Source organism: Rhododendron vialii, chromosome 6a (genome assembly GCF_030253575.1).
Source record: "Rhododendron vialii isolate Sample 1 chromosome 6a, ASM3025357v1".
NCBI lineage: Eukaryota > Viridiplantae > Streptophyta > Magnoliopsida > Ericales > Ericaceae > Rhododendron > Rhododendron vialii.
In genome coordinates this window covers 8,702,920-8,721,401 of record NC_080562.1, presented here as the reverse complement: position 1 = coordinate 8,721,401, position 18,482 = coordinate 8,702,920, and the positions used below count along the sequence as shown (strand labels likewise).

General features: G+C 37.4%; 2 protein-coding genes across 2 annotated transcripts; both read left to right on the top strand.

Annotated features, from left to right (window-relative positions):
• The first annotated feature begins 501 nt into the window (after positions 1–501).
• On the top strand, positions 502–10,103 carry LOC131329872 (branched-chain-amino-acid aminotransferase 2, chloroplastic-like). Its single transcript, XM_058363284.1, has 10 exons — positions 502–860; positions 4,306–4,373; positions 4,524–4,701; positions 5,437–5,613; positions 5,707–5,838; positions 5,947–6,045; positions 6,174–6,290; positions 7,153–7,248; positions 8,566–8,678; positions 9,762–10,103. The coding sequence occupies exons 1-10, from the start codon at positions 795–797 to the stop codon at positions 9,874–9,876; spliced, it is 1,161 nt and encodes a 386-aa protein (XP_058219267.1). The 5' UTR covers positions 502–794; the 3' UTR covers positions 9,877–10,103.
• A 5,209-nt stretch (positions 10,104–15,312) lies between these two features.
• On the top strand, positions 15,313–18,100 carry LOC131329332 (transcription factor MYB87-like). Its single transcript, XM_058362422.1, has 3 exons — positions 15,313–15,659; positions 15,845–15,974; positions 16,961–18,100. The coding sequence occupies exons 1-3, from the start codon at positions 15,524–15,526 to the stop codon at positions 17,679–17,681; spliced, it is 987 nt and encodes a 328-aa protein (XP_058218405.1). The 5' UTR covers positions 15,313–15,523; the 3' UTR covers positions 17,682–18,100.
• The last annotated feature ends 382 nt before the right edge of the window (positions 18,101–18,482 follow it).

The following is an 18,482-nucleotide window of genomic DNA, read 5'->3' as shown; positions in this document are numbered from 1 at the left end:
GCAACAATCACACACTTATGGAGTGTTTGGCATGACAAATGATACTCCAGCGGTTCAAAAGTTTCCAGCGGTTCAAAGCCTATCCATGGTGGAAAGTTTCCATATCATGTATGGATGTGTACTGCCAACTCACTCCTATCCCCTCAAAACAAAACAATACTACCAGTAATTTTTATATTGTGGTATTTAATAATTGTGGTATGCCTATCTTACAAACCAACGTGGTTCCGTGTTCAATGCTCCTCGCTCTGTTTGTCATTTTTCTCTCTCCCCACTCCTCCGTCCTTTTTTCTATCCTTTTTCTATTGCGTTGGCGGGATTGAACCAGCGGAGCAACCCCCGACTAATTGGGGAACATACTAGAGTTAGAATGTTCGGTCTTAAGCCATAGTTAATCCAAACTGGAAGAAAATATTGATTTATCACCACGTTGTGGACTCTGTCACCAAATTCCACTAAAGTGCTAATTAAATTGAAACTCTCTCTCATTTATTCGGTCTTAACTCTCAAGTATCGAAAGTATCGAATGCAGGACCGGTGGGAGGGAGTGGTTTAAGTTAGCTCCTCCCTCCTTATATACACACCTCGCTTCCATATTTCAAATTACTCTCTCTCTCTCTCTCTCTCTCTCTCTCTCTCTCTCTCTCTCTCTCTCTCTCTTGTATACAAGTCCCTAGACTCTGAAAAACTATACACTCTGTTTTCCTCTGCTCCTTGTGGTGCTCCCATCGCCTCACGAAACTCTCAAATTCCCACAGCTTTGAATCAGAAAAGACCAAGAGCAGCAATTCACCATGCTACAAAAGAGTAGATGCCTTCGTAATTTGATTCCTTCTTCGAGTTTTGCTTCTTTACCAAAGGTTAGTTTTTTTTTTTTTTTTTCTTGGCATTTGGCTCACATTTTTCACACCCTGGCGAAAAGCTAGCTTTGTATACTTATGAATCTCTATTTGTTTTTCCCTTACTATTGTTGATTTTCTTTTCTGAGTGTTCTTTATAAAGATTTTCAATCTAAATTCATTGGCGATGAGTGGAGTAATCATTGATTATATTATTGATTATATTAAGTTATTAACAGAGTTTAGGTAGTTTAAGTGAACGATATGCGATAAATCTATCTTCTATTTCTTTCAGTCCTGCAACCCGGTAATGTGTGGATGTAAAGATTGAGGAGTTGAGGAAACTGATATGTGTTCAACCTATAAGTAATGAGTCATAGGCGAAGTAGCCTATGATCAATTAGGTGAGCGATGTGAGATAAAACGTACCTATTTATATTTTTCCGGAGGTGCTAGATGGAGCAGAATTAGCATTCATTTTAGTAGCTTTTTGTAGTTTGGGAGCTAAGACTTAAAACTTATATCTTGGTTGGACAACTGATTCAATCCCTAGTGAAAGAGAATATCTAGTTGAAATTGAAGAGGAATGAAACAGGGGAGTAACTTGAAACTGATCAAGTGGTTGGAGCAACTAAAATAAAGTGAATCCTCTCCTACCGATCTTTGGTTCGATACTAATTGGAACCACATGGTTGGGGGTCGCTACGTTGGTTCAATAGAACCTGCCAAAAAAGACTTGGAAACAGAGGGGAATACGTACGTTAATTGTAGAAGTTGAAGTCTGTGTTTTGGCGTTTTGGTTGGAAGTTGGAACACCTATTCTGTCCAAAGAAATTGAATACAATCAATCTCTTTATATAAATTCATATGTATACATATTGTCGTGAAAGATAATAATCTACACAATAAGGGAGAATGATTTTTGAATCTTATCTCACTATAAATCCTAATCATTGATTTGCTTGCTAAATCCTACGACTCTCCCCCTCTCTCTCTCTTAAACAATATTAATTGCACAATTGCTATTAATTGGATATCACGTTGCGCCGTGCCTTTAGGCACGAGCAAACCCTTGTCTATAGTATAAAATAGAACAGTTTTTGTCTACTCATATAAACCCAACACCATCTACAACCGTCGAATCAAATTTTGAATAGTTTATATCCGTCCGTTCGAGAGTATACTTCCTAATATAAACCTCCTAATCTTATGACTGGTAAATTTTGATTGCTTTTAAGTTTTTTTCTTAAAAAAGCTTGATTATCTTTTTGAGTTTAAATCAAATCAATTATTGATTTCCCTTTAAAGTTGATTTCCGTACATTCAATTTAATATTTTTTAGCTAAATATGGAAATCAACCTAAAAGGAAAAAAATTAAAAGCAAATATTGAATTGAATATAATGAAATCAACATTAGTGGAAAATCAATTATTGAGTTGATTTAAATTCAAAAAGATAATCAGGTCTTTTAAGGAAAAAACTTAAAAGTAATTAATTGATAGAATTTACCGGTCATAAGGTTATGAGATTTATATTAGGAAGTATATTCTCGAATGGATAGATATAATCTCTGGAAAATTCGATCCTACGGTTGTAGAGGGTGTTGGGTTTCTAGATTAGAAAATTGAAAATAGCGATGAGAGATAAAAACAAAAAAAAATTGAAATAAAAAACTTTTTATGTTCAAAACGCTTTGTTTCATGCTTTTAGGCACGAACAATCCCTAGTGATAATATAACTTGCTTCCTTATGAGCTGGCTAAAGATGCTTACCTAAATTTGCCAACCCCCCCCCCCCCCCCAAAAAAAAAAACCCTTACAGGTTGGGTTAAATGTTGAAGCCGATAGAGCCCTTGGAACATCTTTTGTCTTTGACCGGACCAAAAGAGAATTAGACTAAGAGTGCAAGTTAGCCCAAATATTACTGAACGTTGAACCAAAGAGAAAGAGCGGTAAGTACATTGGAATAGGGACCAAGCAGTGCACTACGACTAGGGTTGTAAACAAACTGAATCGAGCCGAACTCTGTTAAGTTCGGCTCGGGTTCGTTAATGTACAAGTTTGGCTTGAGCTTGGCTCGAGTTCGATTCAAGCCTGAACAACTTGGCTCGAGTTCGGCTCGTTAAAATTTTTCAAGGCTCGGGTTCGGCTCGGTTGGGTTCGTTAAGGTACTAGTCTGGCTTGAGTTTTGCTCGGGTTCGATTCGAACATGAACATCTTAGCTCGAGTTTGGCTCGTTAAACTCATATGAATCGAGCCGAGCCGAATCTAAGCTTGAATTGAGCTCGTCAAGACTCGGGTTTGGTTCGGCTCAGTTCATTAAACTCAAGCGAACCCAAATTCTCTCATTGATTGTATAGAATTTGAGAGAAAAATAAGTATTGAATTATATATACAACCTTAAAATTTTTTATATTTACAAATAGACCCCTGTTGAATTATTAATTAAATTTAAGCATAGGTTCGCGAGCCTAACCGAGCCGATTACCGTTAGGCTTAAGTTCGGCCCCATTTACAGAACAAGCCTAGAATTGAGGTTCAGTTCGTTTAGCAGACAAATTGAACTCGAACAAGTACTTGCCGAACCGAGTCTCGAACAATTTGCGAACGGCTCAGTTCATTTACAGCCCTAACTACGACGTTAAAAATTTCAGGAAATTTTTAAATTGATAGGCTATCATAAGCCGTATGATCAGATTACATTTGTTATAAACAAATGGATGGTATGTCTGATTCAGAGAAAGAATTCGAGTATAAGGCAGTTTTATTTCGTTCAAGTATAGTACTTGATTAACTTGACTTTTGATGTAAATAAAGTGCTCAAACAATTATATAAAATATAAAATAAAATGTTTGTATCATGATGATGAGATTTCGATGGAACTCACCAAATTGCACTATCATTAGTATTACATTGACGCAGTATAAGATTCATTTTCCTGGGAGAAAGGGGATGCGTAGAATAACAATGGGAAGAGCAGTGAAAAGCGAAAAAGAGTGAATTTTTTCTTATTAACTATATTTAACTGTGTTGGTTTATTTTTATCTTTTTGAGTTTTTGGTAATTTCAGTTCCATTTTTTATGTTAATTTTATTCATTTTTTCTTGATAAAAAGAATTTGAGAAATTAAAAATTAGGATAAAATAATTAAAAGATTCAGTAAAAATAATTTTTTCAACAGAAATATACTCAAACAATATCAAAATTAATGGTAGTATAAGTTTTGTCACGACGTTCTTTACAAAGGCTCGTTTCACTTAAAAAAATAAGTTTATTTATTTTTTAAATTAAAGACATATATTGTGAAAGAATGAAACTACTTCAAAAATTCTTTTTAAGGCCAGGGGCCAAAGTCTAAAAGGTGAACGGTCCGATCTTCAATGCGTGCCGGAAAAAGGGCCTAAAACGATCCGTTCATAAATTCCAGTTTAATAACCTAAACTAAACTCAACTAAAATCTTGCAGATTTCAGTTTTTTATGCATCTGGAGCTGCATCTTCCGTCCAAGAAGCCTTGGAACCGTCTCCTTACAGGTAAACATGCCTTCCAACTGAACTCTCTATCCAACAATCTATTATGTTTCTTTACAATTTTCAAATCGGCTTGGACTATGCATTAACCCATATAGTAAAATTTGATTTCGCATCCATTTTTTTTCTCTCTCCTCTCTGTTTCCAAATCAGTGGCAGTGACGACGAGAATGGGGACATCGATTGGGACAATCTGGGTTTTGGAATCAAGCAAACCGACTACATGTATGTCACCAAATCCACTTGCGACGGGGTTTTCGAGCAAGGCCAACTTAGCCGCTTTGGCAACATTGAATTGAACCCTTCTGCTGGGGTCTTAAACTACGGCCAGGTAAGGAGCTTCTTCCGATTAAGACCCTCAAAATCTTTCAATGTCTTCAGATAAGTATTATTATTCCTTCTCCAGCCCCCTTTATTGAAAATAGTTGCGTAGTTAATTTGTGCAATAATTCGAGTTAAATCCTTCGTTCGCTGGGAACCACTACAATTTGCTAACCGCACTTAATCACGTTGATATTTTCTTGAGAACCACAAAGACTAGTAAAAGAAAGTCCCGATTGATTTGGGTGAAAAAATGAATTTAAATGGAGTTTTACTAAAGGAGCAGAGATGGTTTTTTTTTTTTTTTTGAAGTTTGCTCTGAGATTTGAGTATGGTAGTTTGGTTTGGTAAACAGCCAAGCATTGGGTTGTTTGAGGCAATGAGCTTGGTTTGAAAACTTAACGAGCTTAAAAATTAAATTTTTAGATTAATTAGTTTGGTTTCCAGGCTAGCTGATCCAGATGAGCTCTAATCGCGCTGTTTTTTAACATATTAAGCCGAACTAGCCGAGTAATATCTTGTTCATACTTGGTTTGGTTACTTATCAAGCTTTAACAAACTGTCTAAGCTTGGTCTGTTTGTGTAAACTAACTGATCTGAGACGAGATTTCAATGAGCGAACACGAGTTTTAACTTGAGTAGCTTGATTTATTTATCGGCCCTAATGGGTGGGTGGAGATGCCGTTACATCACCCAAAGATGATACTTATTGGTACCTTTACTGGTGGTTTGGATTTCTATACAGGGATTGTTTGAAGGTACAAAGGCATTTAGGAGAGAAGATGGGCGTCTCTTTCTGTTTCGTCCAGATCAGAATGCAATCCGAATGCAGTTTGGTGCTGATAGGATGTGCATGCACTCCCCTTCCATTGACCAATTTGTCGATGCGGTAAAACAAACAGCCCTTGCCAACAGGCGTTGGGTAATGCTCTCTTTCTTCACGGAAAACATTCACAATAAAGTACCTAATAGGAATATGTACCGTATTTAACTTTGTAATTTTGAATTTGAGTAGATTCCCCCTCCAGGAAAAGGGTCTCTTTATATTAGGCCTTTGCTCATTGGAAGTGGACCTATATTGGGTTTGGCGCCAGCGCCTGAATACACATTCCTTGTGTTTGCTTCCCCTGTTGGCAACTATTTCAAGGTCAGATATCTGTCCTTTTACATTTTAAGTTTTCCTGAAAGTTTACTGGAATCCGAATTTGGTTGAAATGAGAACTGGTGTATTAAGCCTTGGTTTCTGTCTGTACAGGAAGGCTTGTCATCCTTGAACTTATACATTGAGGACGAATTCCACCGTGCCACTCGTGGTGGAGCTGGAGGTGTCAAGTCCATTTCCAATTACTCCCCGGTAAGCAGAGCATGTCTAACTCCTTCTATACCTGATAAGTAGACTGCAATTTGAAAAACTAGATGTGGGTTGGCAATGCCCTTTTTTGAGGGATCTTCCACTCATCACAATCCCTTTCTGTAATGCAGGTTTTGAAAGCATTAACTAGGGCGAAGGGCAGAGGATTTTCTGATGTCATATTCCTTGATTCAGTGTACAAGAAAAATCTTGAGGAGGCCACTTCTTGTAATGTTTTTGTTGTGAAGGTAATGCTCAACTTATGTTTTTGTTTGTTAGTCTCATGTCTGTCAGCTCAGTACCATAATACATCCAAGAAATTATTCCATCGGACAGGCAGAAGTGGTTCTTCTCCTTGGGGCTCTACTTTTCTACTATTATTTTTTTTTTGCTAGTGTAGCTGTAAGTCTCAAGAACAATAGCTAAAGGCCCGGGTGGCTATTTTTCTTTGAGAAAGGGGTATCTCCATGGCACATATCCTTATCACTCACAGGCAAATAAAAAGAGGAAAAATTGAAAAAGAAAAACATTATTGGTACTAAAATGGGATTAAATTAATTTGTATTCGAATTAGAGGAGCTAGCAAAGCAAATTCCAAAGTATCCATTTCTATCCTTGGTAGTGAGAACGGAGAAGTAATAGAAATTCTCAAAAACCCAAAACAATGTAATGGATGAGAATTAAATATTACCCCCACCGTCCCAAAATGGATGAGAATTTTAGGGATTCTGAATTCTTATGAGACGATCATTACTCTTTAAGTTATAACTTTTCAAAATACCCCTCAATCATTTCTTAATTAGTTATAGAAGGGCAAACGTGGAAAATCAAAGGTTTTGTCCCATTTACTTTTCAAAATAGACAAAGAATGTGGGAAAATAAAAGGTGTACAAATGTTCATCCATTTTGGGACGCCGGGAGTACCACATAACTGAAGCAAATTGGAACTGCATTTGGATTTTCCTTTATGAATGGAGGCACATTGTCTTTTTCTTTTTCTGGGTTCCTTCTGCGTGGAATTTTTAACTTCTCTTTTGATCACATAGCTGTATAGTCTGATTTAATCAAATTTATGTGAACAGTAGACTCATGTAGATATCACCTGCACAGGGAAATCATATTTCAACTCCACCAATTAATGGGAACATTCTTCCTGGGGTCACACGGAAAACTGTCATCGACATTGCCCGCGATCATGGTTACCAGGTAGTTAATCTTGTGACAAAATGGAACCTCGGAAGCTTGCATTGTGCTACTTATGAAATTCAGTTGTACTTTTGCAGTGGTGGTATTTTATCATTCTGCGGTGACTTTATTTGGGAAGCTTGAAAATTGAAATCTATGTAATTGCTTAGAAGTTGTAGGATGGGTTCGAATCTGACTTGGACAAATACCCCTTAAGAATAGATGTGCCGGAGAGGTTTAGAATAGTCAATGGAAAGGAATGAGAGGAGTGATCTAGAAGGGTGAAGAAGAGAGCAGGGGTGAACAACGAGGGAATAAGGCAGTGGAGACCTTAGCCCAAGATCCCAAGGAGGAAAGACAATAGAGCCTTGAAGGGATATAAAATCCCCCTTTGATTCAGTGCTCACCAACTTTCTCTCTCTAGGGAATGTTCACAATGAGCTCCTATCTGATTTATAAAGAGACGTTTCATATTTATAGCCCACACGAGCTAGTGCTCGAGCGCCAAGTGGCGCGCTAATAAAATGACATGTGTCCCTTCTGTACCCCTGACCGCCAAGGTGTCACTACCGTCGCGATGACCACGAGTATTAAGGTGAGCGTATCCTTTTATTCACGGAGATCGTCTTCTTCTTTTATAGCCACCAAACCACTGGATCCCCTTCATTCCCATAAGGGCAAGGTCGTGACCTGTTCGGTCGCGCCAGTACCGCTGCTAAGCCTCAAGGGGCCCCTCGGATCCTACCTAAAGGCCGGAGCATACGTTAGAGTCTGGGCAATATGTTCGTGTATCTTGGTTAGACCGCGTTAACGTCTCCATTACATTGGGACCGCGCCAAGCACTTATCTGTATAAACACAGTTCTCTCCTTCAAGGAGGAATATGGGCGCGGGGCCACGTGCCGCGCGACTGAGGCGCCACGTGGCGAGCTAGGGTTTGTCGGTCAAACCGTCAACCCTGCGGAGGATGAGTACACGTGTCGCATGCCCATTGGCCTATCAAATGGTCAACAGTCGCATCCATTGACCCTTCCTACAGAAGTCAATCACTTATCATGTATATATTTTTCTAAAGCTCTTAGCTTGTGTATAAGATTATTTCTAAAGAATAAAATGCTTCCTTGTCAACATTTATATATGTTGACGATGCCAGGATTGTTTTTGTTTTTTGCATAGAACATTGTTTGGAGTTGGGACATGCTACCGTGCTTCTAATTATCCTGCTTCTTCTCAAGTCTTGACCTAAACATACATATCCTGTGTTTTATAATTGTGTAGGTTTATCATGCTTTTCTATCTTTTATTCTTTATTTGGAAATCTGACAATTTCCCCAAGCAGGTTGAAGAACGTACTGTTCCAGTAGAGGAATTGCTTGATGGTGATGAGGTTTTCTGCACGGGAACTGCAGTTGGTGTTCTTCCTGTAGGTAGCATAGCATACAAGGGGAAAAGGTATATGTAGTGCCATTCTCTTGCCATTGTAGGACTAAAAACCTCATTGAACTAAAAATTCCTTTGATGCTGCATTCCATTGTGTGTGTCAATTTACCACATCTAATGTAAGAACATCCCACGTCAATTTAGGCTTGGGAGACGATTTGGAATTATATGAGACGATGATTCGGAAGTAGGATAAGACGATGTAGGAAACCTGAGTGTCACAAAATTGGGTGTGAAAATAGAGGAAAAGTCTATATGGATTCTGCTGCCAGGACAAGTAATTGGAGATGGTAAAAATATCTTGAAATTGTTGCAAGTAACCTGGACTTGAAGTAGTTATCTCCCTTCACAAACTCTTTTAACAACTCTTCTACAACCACACACACTTGCACTCACAAACTCTATCACATTGAGGCCCCACTCCTCAATGTGAGAGGGTTTGTGTGTTTTGTGTGTGTGGTTTTAGATTAATTGCTCTTTTAATGTATTTGGGCCTCACAATATGATAACAACGTGGAAGAGCTAATCAAGCTTTGTATGATTGACAAGGGCTAACCAAATAAAAGAAAATCTTCTATGCATGTACTAAAGTAACTAAACAATAAGTGTGGTACCGTGTGGTGCAAAAAGAAAATTAGGTATGCTTAAAATTTGTCTATCGTTATAAGGATGCTGAAAAGAGTTGCGAGCATAGCACAAGACAAATACACAAAGAAATGAGTATGCTTTTTCGAGAAATGATACAAACTCGCTGAATTTTCCAACAATCTGTCACCATTTCTGCCATGCTGTCTCAAAGAGCCATTGTCTAGGTTCTAGCTGGACCACATACCGTGCCTTGATAAGCTGTTGCAATTTTATTGTCACCTTTTTGTTTATACATGCAATCTGATCACCATTTTCTGCCACACAGTCTTGGCACCCATATGTGTACACATGCAATTTTCTGCATTTGGGAATAAAATTTCTTGCAGCACACAAAAGCTGCAGGCTGCAGCTTGTGAAGATGTTTAATCAATCTGTTACTTTTATAGTGATTGTACCCAAATACCTGGCTTCTGCAATAGCGTAAGCACGCTTGATTTGTAAATGCAGGGTTGAGTACAAAACAGATAGTCGGCTTGTGAGTCGGGATCTGTACTCGACACTCACTGGGCTTCAATCAGGTGTCATAGAGGACAAGAAGGGATGGTTGCTTGAGGTCGAATAAGCCTTCATGTTCTCAGATTAGTTTGCAGCCGCAAAACAAATAAGTACGGAAGTATAGCCTACTCTCCAACTTGTTTCTTAGATGTAAAAATAAGGATAGTTGTTAAATGGATGCATTATTCGTGAGTCACTGAATAAGTACATGCAGGGAATTGCCATTCTCTACTTTCTCTGGCTTCTACATTTTTTAAAAGACATTGTTTTTAATTTTTATTGTTTTTGAATTTCTATAGCCCTCTCGCTATTTTTCATGTTTGGTATGCACGGATTGTTTATGATTAATTGAATTTCCGCAGGTAGGTAATTCGATGTCAAGAATCAGGTTGTTCTAATTAATGAGCTAAAGCCACTTGATTGGCAAAAGGCCCAACTGATTAAAATCAGTCTTTGGGCCTCCTCCTTTTTGGACAAAAGGCCCAACTGCTTAAAATCAAGGAAGAATTTCGCTTTCCTCTAAAATCTGTTCTTTTAAGGCATCTAAAATCTGCTTTTTTTTTTAATAAGGTATTTAAAAATCTCTTATAATCCGGCTAATTTTTGCTCCTTTTACACATTTTAACAACTAGTTGGAGTAATCAAATAGAGTGGCCACGAAATCACTAAATTAGCAATCGTGGCCAGACATCAATTTCTAAATTTGCAATCGTGGCCAAACATCAATTCATTATGTTCTTGAACACGCGATTTTATTATGTTCTTGAACATGCGATTTTATCCTTGATACGTATTATATAAATGCCTAGCTGATCATGGAGTGTGAACTACAAAGAAATCGAGGTAATTGTGGCCAATTTGTATTGAAATGGATTCCTTCGAGTAACTGAACAGTTGCTGGAGCTATCTCACAAGTGTGGGGTCTGTAAAAAATTCTGACTAGTAAAAGGGCCTGCAGCAAAAGTAAATTGTTGGACTGCCCCGAGCAGTTACTGGATATAATGCAGACCCTATTTAGGGTCTGTTTGTGAGGAGGAAAGAGGGAGTGGGAGAAAAAATCCCACGTTTGGGGGGCACACCACCACCCACCTTGTGAGAAGCTAAGGGTTCGTTTCACCTTCTTTTTAAATCTTCCTTTTAAAAAAAAAGGTAATTTCGAATTCACATATTATGAAAATGAAAAATAATTTTTTTATTTTTTTAAAATAAAATTTATATTGGTAGGAAAATTATTTGCGTAAACATATGATTTTTAAGCTTGAAATACCTTCCTTTTCCTAAACTTCCTTTTACTGTAGAAATGGAACGGCACCTAATCCGGGTGGGGGAAAATCGAATTAACCCTCATCCTTTTTTTTTTTGTTATTCTCAATGCAATGATTAATAAGGACATGTAATTTATCGCATTATCCACTCATATCTCAGCTTACAATACTCAAACCAAATATAAGCTAATCTCCCTCTTTAACTAATTTCACCTTATACCATACTCACCTCTTATCCTCTTTTTCTTTATCCACTCAAAATCTTATACCCGCAAAATGAGCCATTTAGTACGTATCTAAAGAGAAGGAAGACTCTATAAGTCTATATATAGCTATCAAGATCTACGTCTGGTGCCAATGGGACATAGCAAGCAAGCATTATTGTAGGCACATTTGTGATTTTGTCTCCATCAACCGAACTCGCACCAAACATTGGAAAAAAGAGGTTGAAAAAAGTTGCGGCAGACTTTATGATTTTGAAATTGTGGGAAAGCTACATTTAATTACAAAAGCCGTGGCGAATTATGATTGGTTCCAATTACCTAGCAATAGGCACATACATGCACCCTTGATCCTTCATTCATTAAACAGGCAATGGAAAATCAGGGCTTACTGACAGTCCACAACAAGATTCATGTTGAAAATTGTAGCCCCAGTCCTAAATTAAGTTTTTTTTTTTAATTTTAATATTCAAGTTTTAGCACTTTTAGCTCGGCTATTTTGGTTAAAAGTGTTAAAAGCTAGCTAGATATTTTTAAAAAGAAAGGGTAAAATTCATAATTTTTATTTTTTTCAATTTCTCTCATCGAAACGAATCTATAATTCACAAAATTTTGATGCAAAACTAACAAATGTGAATTTATTTTGAATAAGAACAAAACGAGAAAAGTCTGGGACTTAATTTTGGAAAACTAGGCCTAAATAGTGACATAAAAATTAATTTCCGGTTAAAGAAAACCTAATTACGTGTGTGTGTGTATATATATAAAGTATGGTATGATATATATGATTGTAATTTGTAAATTAATATCTCACAGCCCACAGTCAACGGGGGGCAAGTGCATGGGTTGATTACCTGCAGCTAGTGCTGATAAAGAGAAACAATTAGAAACAAATAAATGCGCTAATCATGATATGAAATTGCGTGGAGAAAATATCTAGCCTAGCTAGGTTTTACGTTCGCCGGCCATTTGATCAACGCGCGCATAAAATATCTTTACTTTTTGTTTCTGTCAAAGTGCAAAAGGATCGATGTAGAACTCCACTATTAAACTGCCTGGAGAAAGGAAGTTGGCCTGAGCTGTATTAATGTTAAAACAAGATTGTCAAAAAACGGATTGATTTGTCAAGCTATTAGGTCCACCCATGTTTGGAAAGCATGAGAGAGAGAGAGAGAGAGAGAGAGAGAGAGAGAGAGAGAGAGAGAGAGAGAGAGTAGCTTATTAAGGGAAGGAACTGAGTACATAAGCAAATCAGTTGGGATTAGTAGCCCTTAATCGATCTGATCGCAGTTCTAAACTAAAAAACTTAATCTAGATTTTCAAACATTTTGTCCTAAATTTCAAAATACAAACTGAAATGCGAGAGTTAGCAGAAACTGGAAGAAAAAAATAAAAATGATCTGAGTGTCCGTTAAGGAGTTGACCTAGTGATTAAGGCATGAGACTTAGAGGTTTGTTCCCTTTAACTTTTCAGGTTCGAAATCTTTCAGATTCTATCACCTCATTTGGAGCCAGTCTATACGGAGTATTTATTATGGCTTTATTTAAAGATGTAGATTTATGGTTCTTAGAATTAGTCAAGTTGCTCGTGAGCGGGCTCGGATACCTGATTATAAAAAAGAAAAAAGAAAAGTGTATGTTCACAATTTTCAATTGCTCTATAACCGAGGGAAAACAAAGAAAAGTGTGCATCGGGTGCTACCATTCTTTCGAGCTGATCCTATATATGTTAGTGAATTATGCCCTATGATCAGGTCCTTGCGCACAAGTATTTTTTCACGAAGTCTTATTGCACCGAGGGGGACTAGTCTGTGAACGCATTAAATGTGCACATGGTTGAGAGAGGGAGAGGGAGAGATGCGCATGCGTGACAATTATGTGAGGAAGATTTAGTGAGACATGAAATTATTAAGAGAGGATCGATCCTCCCAGTACCAGCCATGAACTTAAAAAATAGTACCGGCCCAGAATTAATTATCCCAACAAATTAAGAAATCCTCAGAATTAGCCCAAAGAGGGAATATTGGTATCGAGTACTCATGACTTCGATACTGCATATGGAGCTGCATGACAAACATTATTGTGGCATGCATGTCACGCAGAAGAACAACGATTTCCTTCTTTTTTACCAGCAGCAATGAAAGTAAGATTTCATGAATAATAATACGGAGTAATTAATAAGATATATTACACAAGGGGATCGAGAAATAGATAAGACAATTAATCGAAGGAAAATTTCAATATTCCAAAGGTACCGAACTATATATAGCAAATTTCTCCCACAATATTTTGCCCATGATATACCAATACTACACCCCAAACATGAAATTCTTCATGCGGATATTCCCAATTTTTCTTTGAGCTCTACAAAGTTCCAAACTATTTGAAAAAATAAACCGGCTCCGTCCAAATGTCTTTCTTGCCCCTTAAAAGTTTTTGATTGTGTCGCTAGCTAGCTTGTCTCCACTTCCTTCTCTGGCTCCCATTACCCTTCCCATTAGAAACTCCTCCCACCTGTTATAAAAAGATCCATAATTGACTTCTCCCTGCAAACACGACCATGTTTTTGTCCCGAAAGAGCGATCGAGGCTGTCACTTTTCTTGTTCAATTGTTTGGTAACCTACCAAAACGGAAATTACACTTTAGTTCTAATGATTAATTTATGTGCCTTTGCCTTTATTTAGCTTTCTAGAACTTTTTTACTTTAGACATTTGGATGTACCATCAATACATATATGGCATTGACTAAACGTTCTCAATTTCAATAACTGCAATGTTTTCCTGCTCTTTTCAAGCAGTTTGGTAGTACAATTTGAAAACCTCTCTCTCTCTCTCTCTCTCTCTCTCTCTCTCTCTCAATTTATTAGTTAATATCACCCTTCAAACCTGAATTCACTTGTTGAATCAAATGGCATGGAAACGGAGAGAATTCTTGGAGATTAACAATATTGATAGCAAAATACTAGTCTAGTACTAATGCTAACATGATCACACTGTAATGAGGCAACAATGCAATATTTACATATCTCATCTAATGCTTGCATAACGAAATTCACTAACATATTACTCCCTCCGTCCCATTTAGTATGTTCTTATTAAAAAAAACTAGCTAGCTATGCCTACCTTGTTGGTAAATAAATAAAGCACATTCAAGAATATAATGAGTTATATGCAACAATTAGGAATTTCTATGCAAAATGGATCAATTACTTGTAAACATTATGAATTTGTATTTAAATAAAAATGAATTTAAGCTAATTCAAGAGTTTACATTCCATACACACCCAAATATTGGTGTGCATTGTAACACTTCCCTAACTACATTGTTGGATTGTGTACATTACGATGGTTTGAGTTTATCAATAATATTTTTTGCCATTAAAAAAAAAAAAAAACAGTTGTGCATTTTGATCATTTCCCTTAATTTCATAAGTGAAACACTGTCCTAATTTCAATGCATAAGATTGTAACACATCATCGTAACAAAAAACCCATTCGTCTATAAACTTCTAAGTTCTAGTAACACTTTAATTTGAATTTAAACTAAAGATGCATGTTCATGGCTTTCCATTGTACTTTGGAAACTAATGCTTTTAATAAAGGTAAAATATGTGGAAGCAACAAATACTTTTTTTGAACAGCAAAAGAGAGAGATTTTATCAATAAAAAATGATAGAATGATTAAAAGTAACATAAGCGAAAAGCCATCACACCGAGAGCAATGCATCCCAACGAGGTCGGCGCCTAATGCATGCACTTGCCAATCATATGCCACTTGAGCCCCCAAAGACTACAATGTGGCTAGAGATACTTGGGAGGCAGTAGCACAGCACTCTTTATTTTAATGTTGGTAATAGGAAATTTATTGGAAAAATAGGAAATTTATTTATTAATTGGACCTTTTCAAACCATGTTTCAATTTATGATACAGTGAATGGGTAGAATATTAGACTTACATTTCCAATGATATCAACAGTCCTAGGGTATACAATTTGATTCTATACTAACAAAGACAAGAAGAAAAAACATCCAAGTCTCATCTGGCATCATAACTTTGTTGAATATTCTATACACACACCTCATCTTTCTTTTCCATACCCCCTTTCCAAATCCTATGGCTGCTCCAGGAAACATGTTTATGCCTCTCCAGCTATTATAATCTCTCTCTCTCTCTCTCTCTCTCTCTCTCTCTCTCTAGAAATTAGCAAGAAGGAGAAGGAGAAGGAGATGGGGAGAGCTCCTTGTTGTGACAAAGCCAACGTGAAGAAAGGGCCGTGGTCACCGGAAGAAGACACCAGGCTCAAGTCATACATAGAGCAACACGGCACCGGTGGAAACTGGATTGCTTTGCCTCAAAAGATTGGTAATACTTTTTTTTTTTTTAGCACAGAGAAAACCCTACCCTAGACTTTTCAATTATTTCCTGCCCTTCCCTTTCTTTTTGTTCTTTCAACTCCCTTATTGGTATCGATCTAAGACAAATTTAGATCGATTTGCACTTGATATACATCTCACGCGATGCAAAAGTGTTGTTTCTCAACTATTTAGGTTTGAGGAGATGCGGGAAGAGCTGTCGACTCAGATGGTTGAACTATCTCCGCCCGAATATCAAGCATGGAGAATTCTCTGAGGAAGAAGATAACATAATTTGCAGCCTATATATAAGTATTGGAAGCAGGTATGCATACATACATATATAATATGCATCCTTCCATCGATCACACTCATGAAGTTCGATCTAGTTCTCCAAATGAAAATTCCAAAACGATAACGAACCAACCTATTGAAATATCAGTGGCGTAGCCAGGAATTAACGATAATTGGGGCACTTTTTAAACACACTTCAACCAAAGAAAAAATCATAATTAGCAACACCAAAATAATAAAAGAATGCTTGTGCTAAAAATAATTTTTTTTAAAAAAAGCTAACACATTTACTAAGGAAGGTAGTAATTTCATAAACTATCAAAACAAATCAATTGTTTGAATTGTCTCAATGGACCAAGTCTAATTGTAGTTACATACACAATAACTAAAATGTTAATATTCAGCAATCTTGATCCATTCAGAAAAAATGTGCTTTTCTTTTCAAATTTTATGCTTAAACCTCTAATTTCGTCATGCGTTGTGAGTTCTATTGACAAAGACAAGATTAATTTCAAAATTGTGAATAATTAATGAAGTATAATTCATATAACCCATGGTTTAGCCACTTACAAATTTGGACATTATATATTGAGGAGTTTCAAATGGTAAGTGATGACTCTTTTTATTCATTAAACATCTCACTTTGCAAGTGTAATGGAATTGTTGTAATATTGGAAACAAAAAGTTGAGAATGAAATATATACAAAATGTATTAAAGTGATTAAACAAAGAACAATTTAAGAAGTCAATTACAGAAAAAATACAAAATCTGGAAAAAAAAAAAAGAAAGAGTATTCAGTGGGGGCGCGTGCCCCCGCTCGTCCTCAAGTGGCTCCGCCGCTGTGAAATATGCTCTTGTTGTATTGCTGTTTTTTTTTTTTTTTGGTAAGTATGTGTTGCAGTTGTTGTAGTCCTTTATATATCCTTTCTTATTTTGTAAATATTTTTTGAATTGATGAAACTCATATTTTCTTTGTATTTACTTCAAGAATTTTTCCTTTATGTGCGAATATATAGGTGGTCTATCATTGCAGCACAATTACCGGGAAGAACAGATAACGACATAAAAAACTACTGGAACACGAGGCTGAAGAAGAAGCTCCTAGGAAAGCACCGGAAAGTACATCAACCACGGAAGGCCAGCGGCCTAAAGCAAGGAACAAGGAAAGGCATCGATGATCATAGCCTCCCGGCCGTTGATTGTAATGCTAATAACCAACAACCATACTGGCCAGAACTTCCAGTGTTGGCCGCATCCATGGTACCATGTTCAAGTCAAGAACCGCAATTCAATGATCACGCTTCCATCCGAAAATTGCTCATGAAACTTGGAGGAGAGTTTTCTGATGATGATAATCCAAATCTTCAGTATCCTGTTAATGGCATTTCCTCCACCCTGCAACCTTATCTTGCACCCTCCATTGAGATGGTTTCTCCTGCTTCTAATGACGCTTTAAACGCTTGTACTTCTCAACTGGAAAACAACCACTACAACATTGATGGTCAAGGCATGGCCATTTTATCCGGTTTTCAACCCGATTATGACGAAATGGTATACGAAAACCCTCCACAAAGGCTAGATGGGCTGGAGTTTTTGTTTGGGGACATGATGGTTAGAAATGGAGCCGAGACGAATTCTAGGGAAAGCTTCGAGTGGGGGGAAATGAGCAGCACTATGAGTTACCCTCCTATGATTTCCAACTACGAAGGCGTTCGACAAGGAATTCTGCAGGATTAATCTTTGGATGAGTTGAGACATTGCCAGGCCCGTTGACGGTATTGTACTTGCATTGCCGGTGTAAATTAAAATAGGTCATGAACATGGTTTTTGGTTCTAAAAGAATTCTCAGAGTAAACCCTAATAGATTCGTTTGAAGGACGGGCCTGGCGTAACGGTAAAGTTGCTCAATTGTGACCTGGAGGTCACGGGTTCGAGTCGCGAAAATAGTCTCTTTGCTTACAAAGGTAAGGGTGCATATATCAACCCTTTCCCAACGGCGGGAGCCTCGCGCACTGGGTTTGCCCTTTTTAAACCGTGCTAGGTTTGTTTCCGTGAGTTTGCTTCGATTTGACATTCTCTCGTACTTGTTCTCTCTATCGGTCATTGTACTCTATATAGTTTGTCTTAATTTCTAATGATGCCTCTTTACCGTGCTTTGTCGTTCTGAGTATGTTCTAGCAAATGTTAGCCAAAAAACGTGAACATAAACCCTAAATATAGTGGTTCATTTGGCTCAGATCTTGAGTGGGGATTGGGAGATGCTGCCTAGCGAGGGTGTTTGGTAGCGGTGGGTACCGAGCGGCTGATCTGACCGTTTATCTCAGCACGGACGGACGGACCGTCCGTTCCCAAACACCTCCGCTTGGCAGTATCCCGGGGTCGGATCGGCAGACGGATACATGTTTGTAAATGTACTTGGTTTCTGATGAGTGGGTCTGTTATTTTCGTAAAAAAAGTGTATGATTTGTTTAATAAGTATTCATTTGGTTTTTTGTGACAATGTAATTACTTGGAATCCCCAACAAAAGGCACCTAGAG

What these genes read in the sequence shown, in the direction of transcription:
- LOC131329872 (XM_058363284.1), top strand. Translation starts at nt 795, where the DNA reads ATGCTACAAAAGAGTAGATGCCTTCGTAATTTGATTCCTTCTTCGAGT. An exon ending in CCCTTGCCAACAGGCGTTGG is followed by an intron (nt 5,614 to 5,706) that starts GTAATGCTCTCT and finishes GAATTTGAGTAG; the next exon opens with ATTCCCCCTCCAGGAAAAGG. An exon ending in CTGTTGGCAACTATTTCAAG is followed by an intron (nt 5,839 to 5,946) that starts GTCAGATATCTG and finishes CTGTCTGTACAG; the next exon opens with GAAGGCTTGTCATCCTTGAA.
- LOC131329332 (XM_058362422.1), top strand. Translation starts at nt 15,524, where the DNA reads ATGGGGAGAGCTCCTTGTTGTGACAAAGCCAACGTGAAGAAAGGGCCG. An exon ending in TGCTTTGCCTCAAAAGATTG is followed by an intron (nt 15,660 to 15,844) that starts GTAATACTTTTT and finishes TCAACTATTTAG; the next exon opens with GTTTGAGGAGATGCGGGAAG. An exon ending in TATATAAGTATTGGAAGCAG is followed by an intron (nt 15,975 to 16,960) that starts GTATGCATACAT and finishes GCGAATATATAG; the next exon opens with GTGGTCTATCATTGCAGCAC.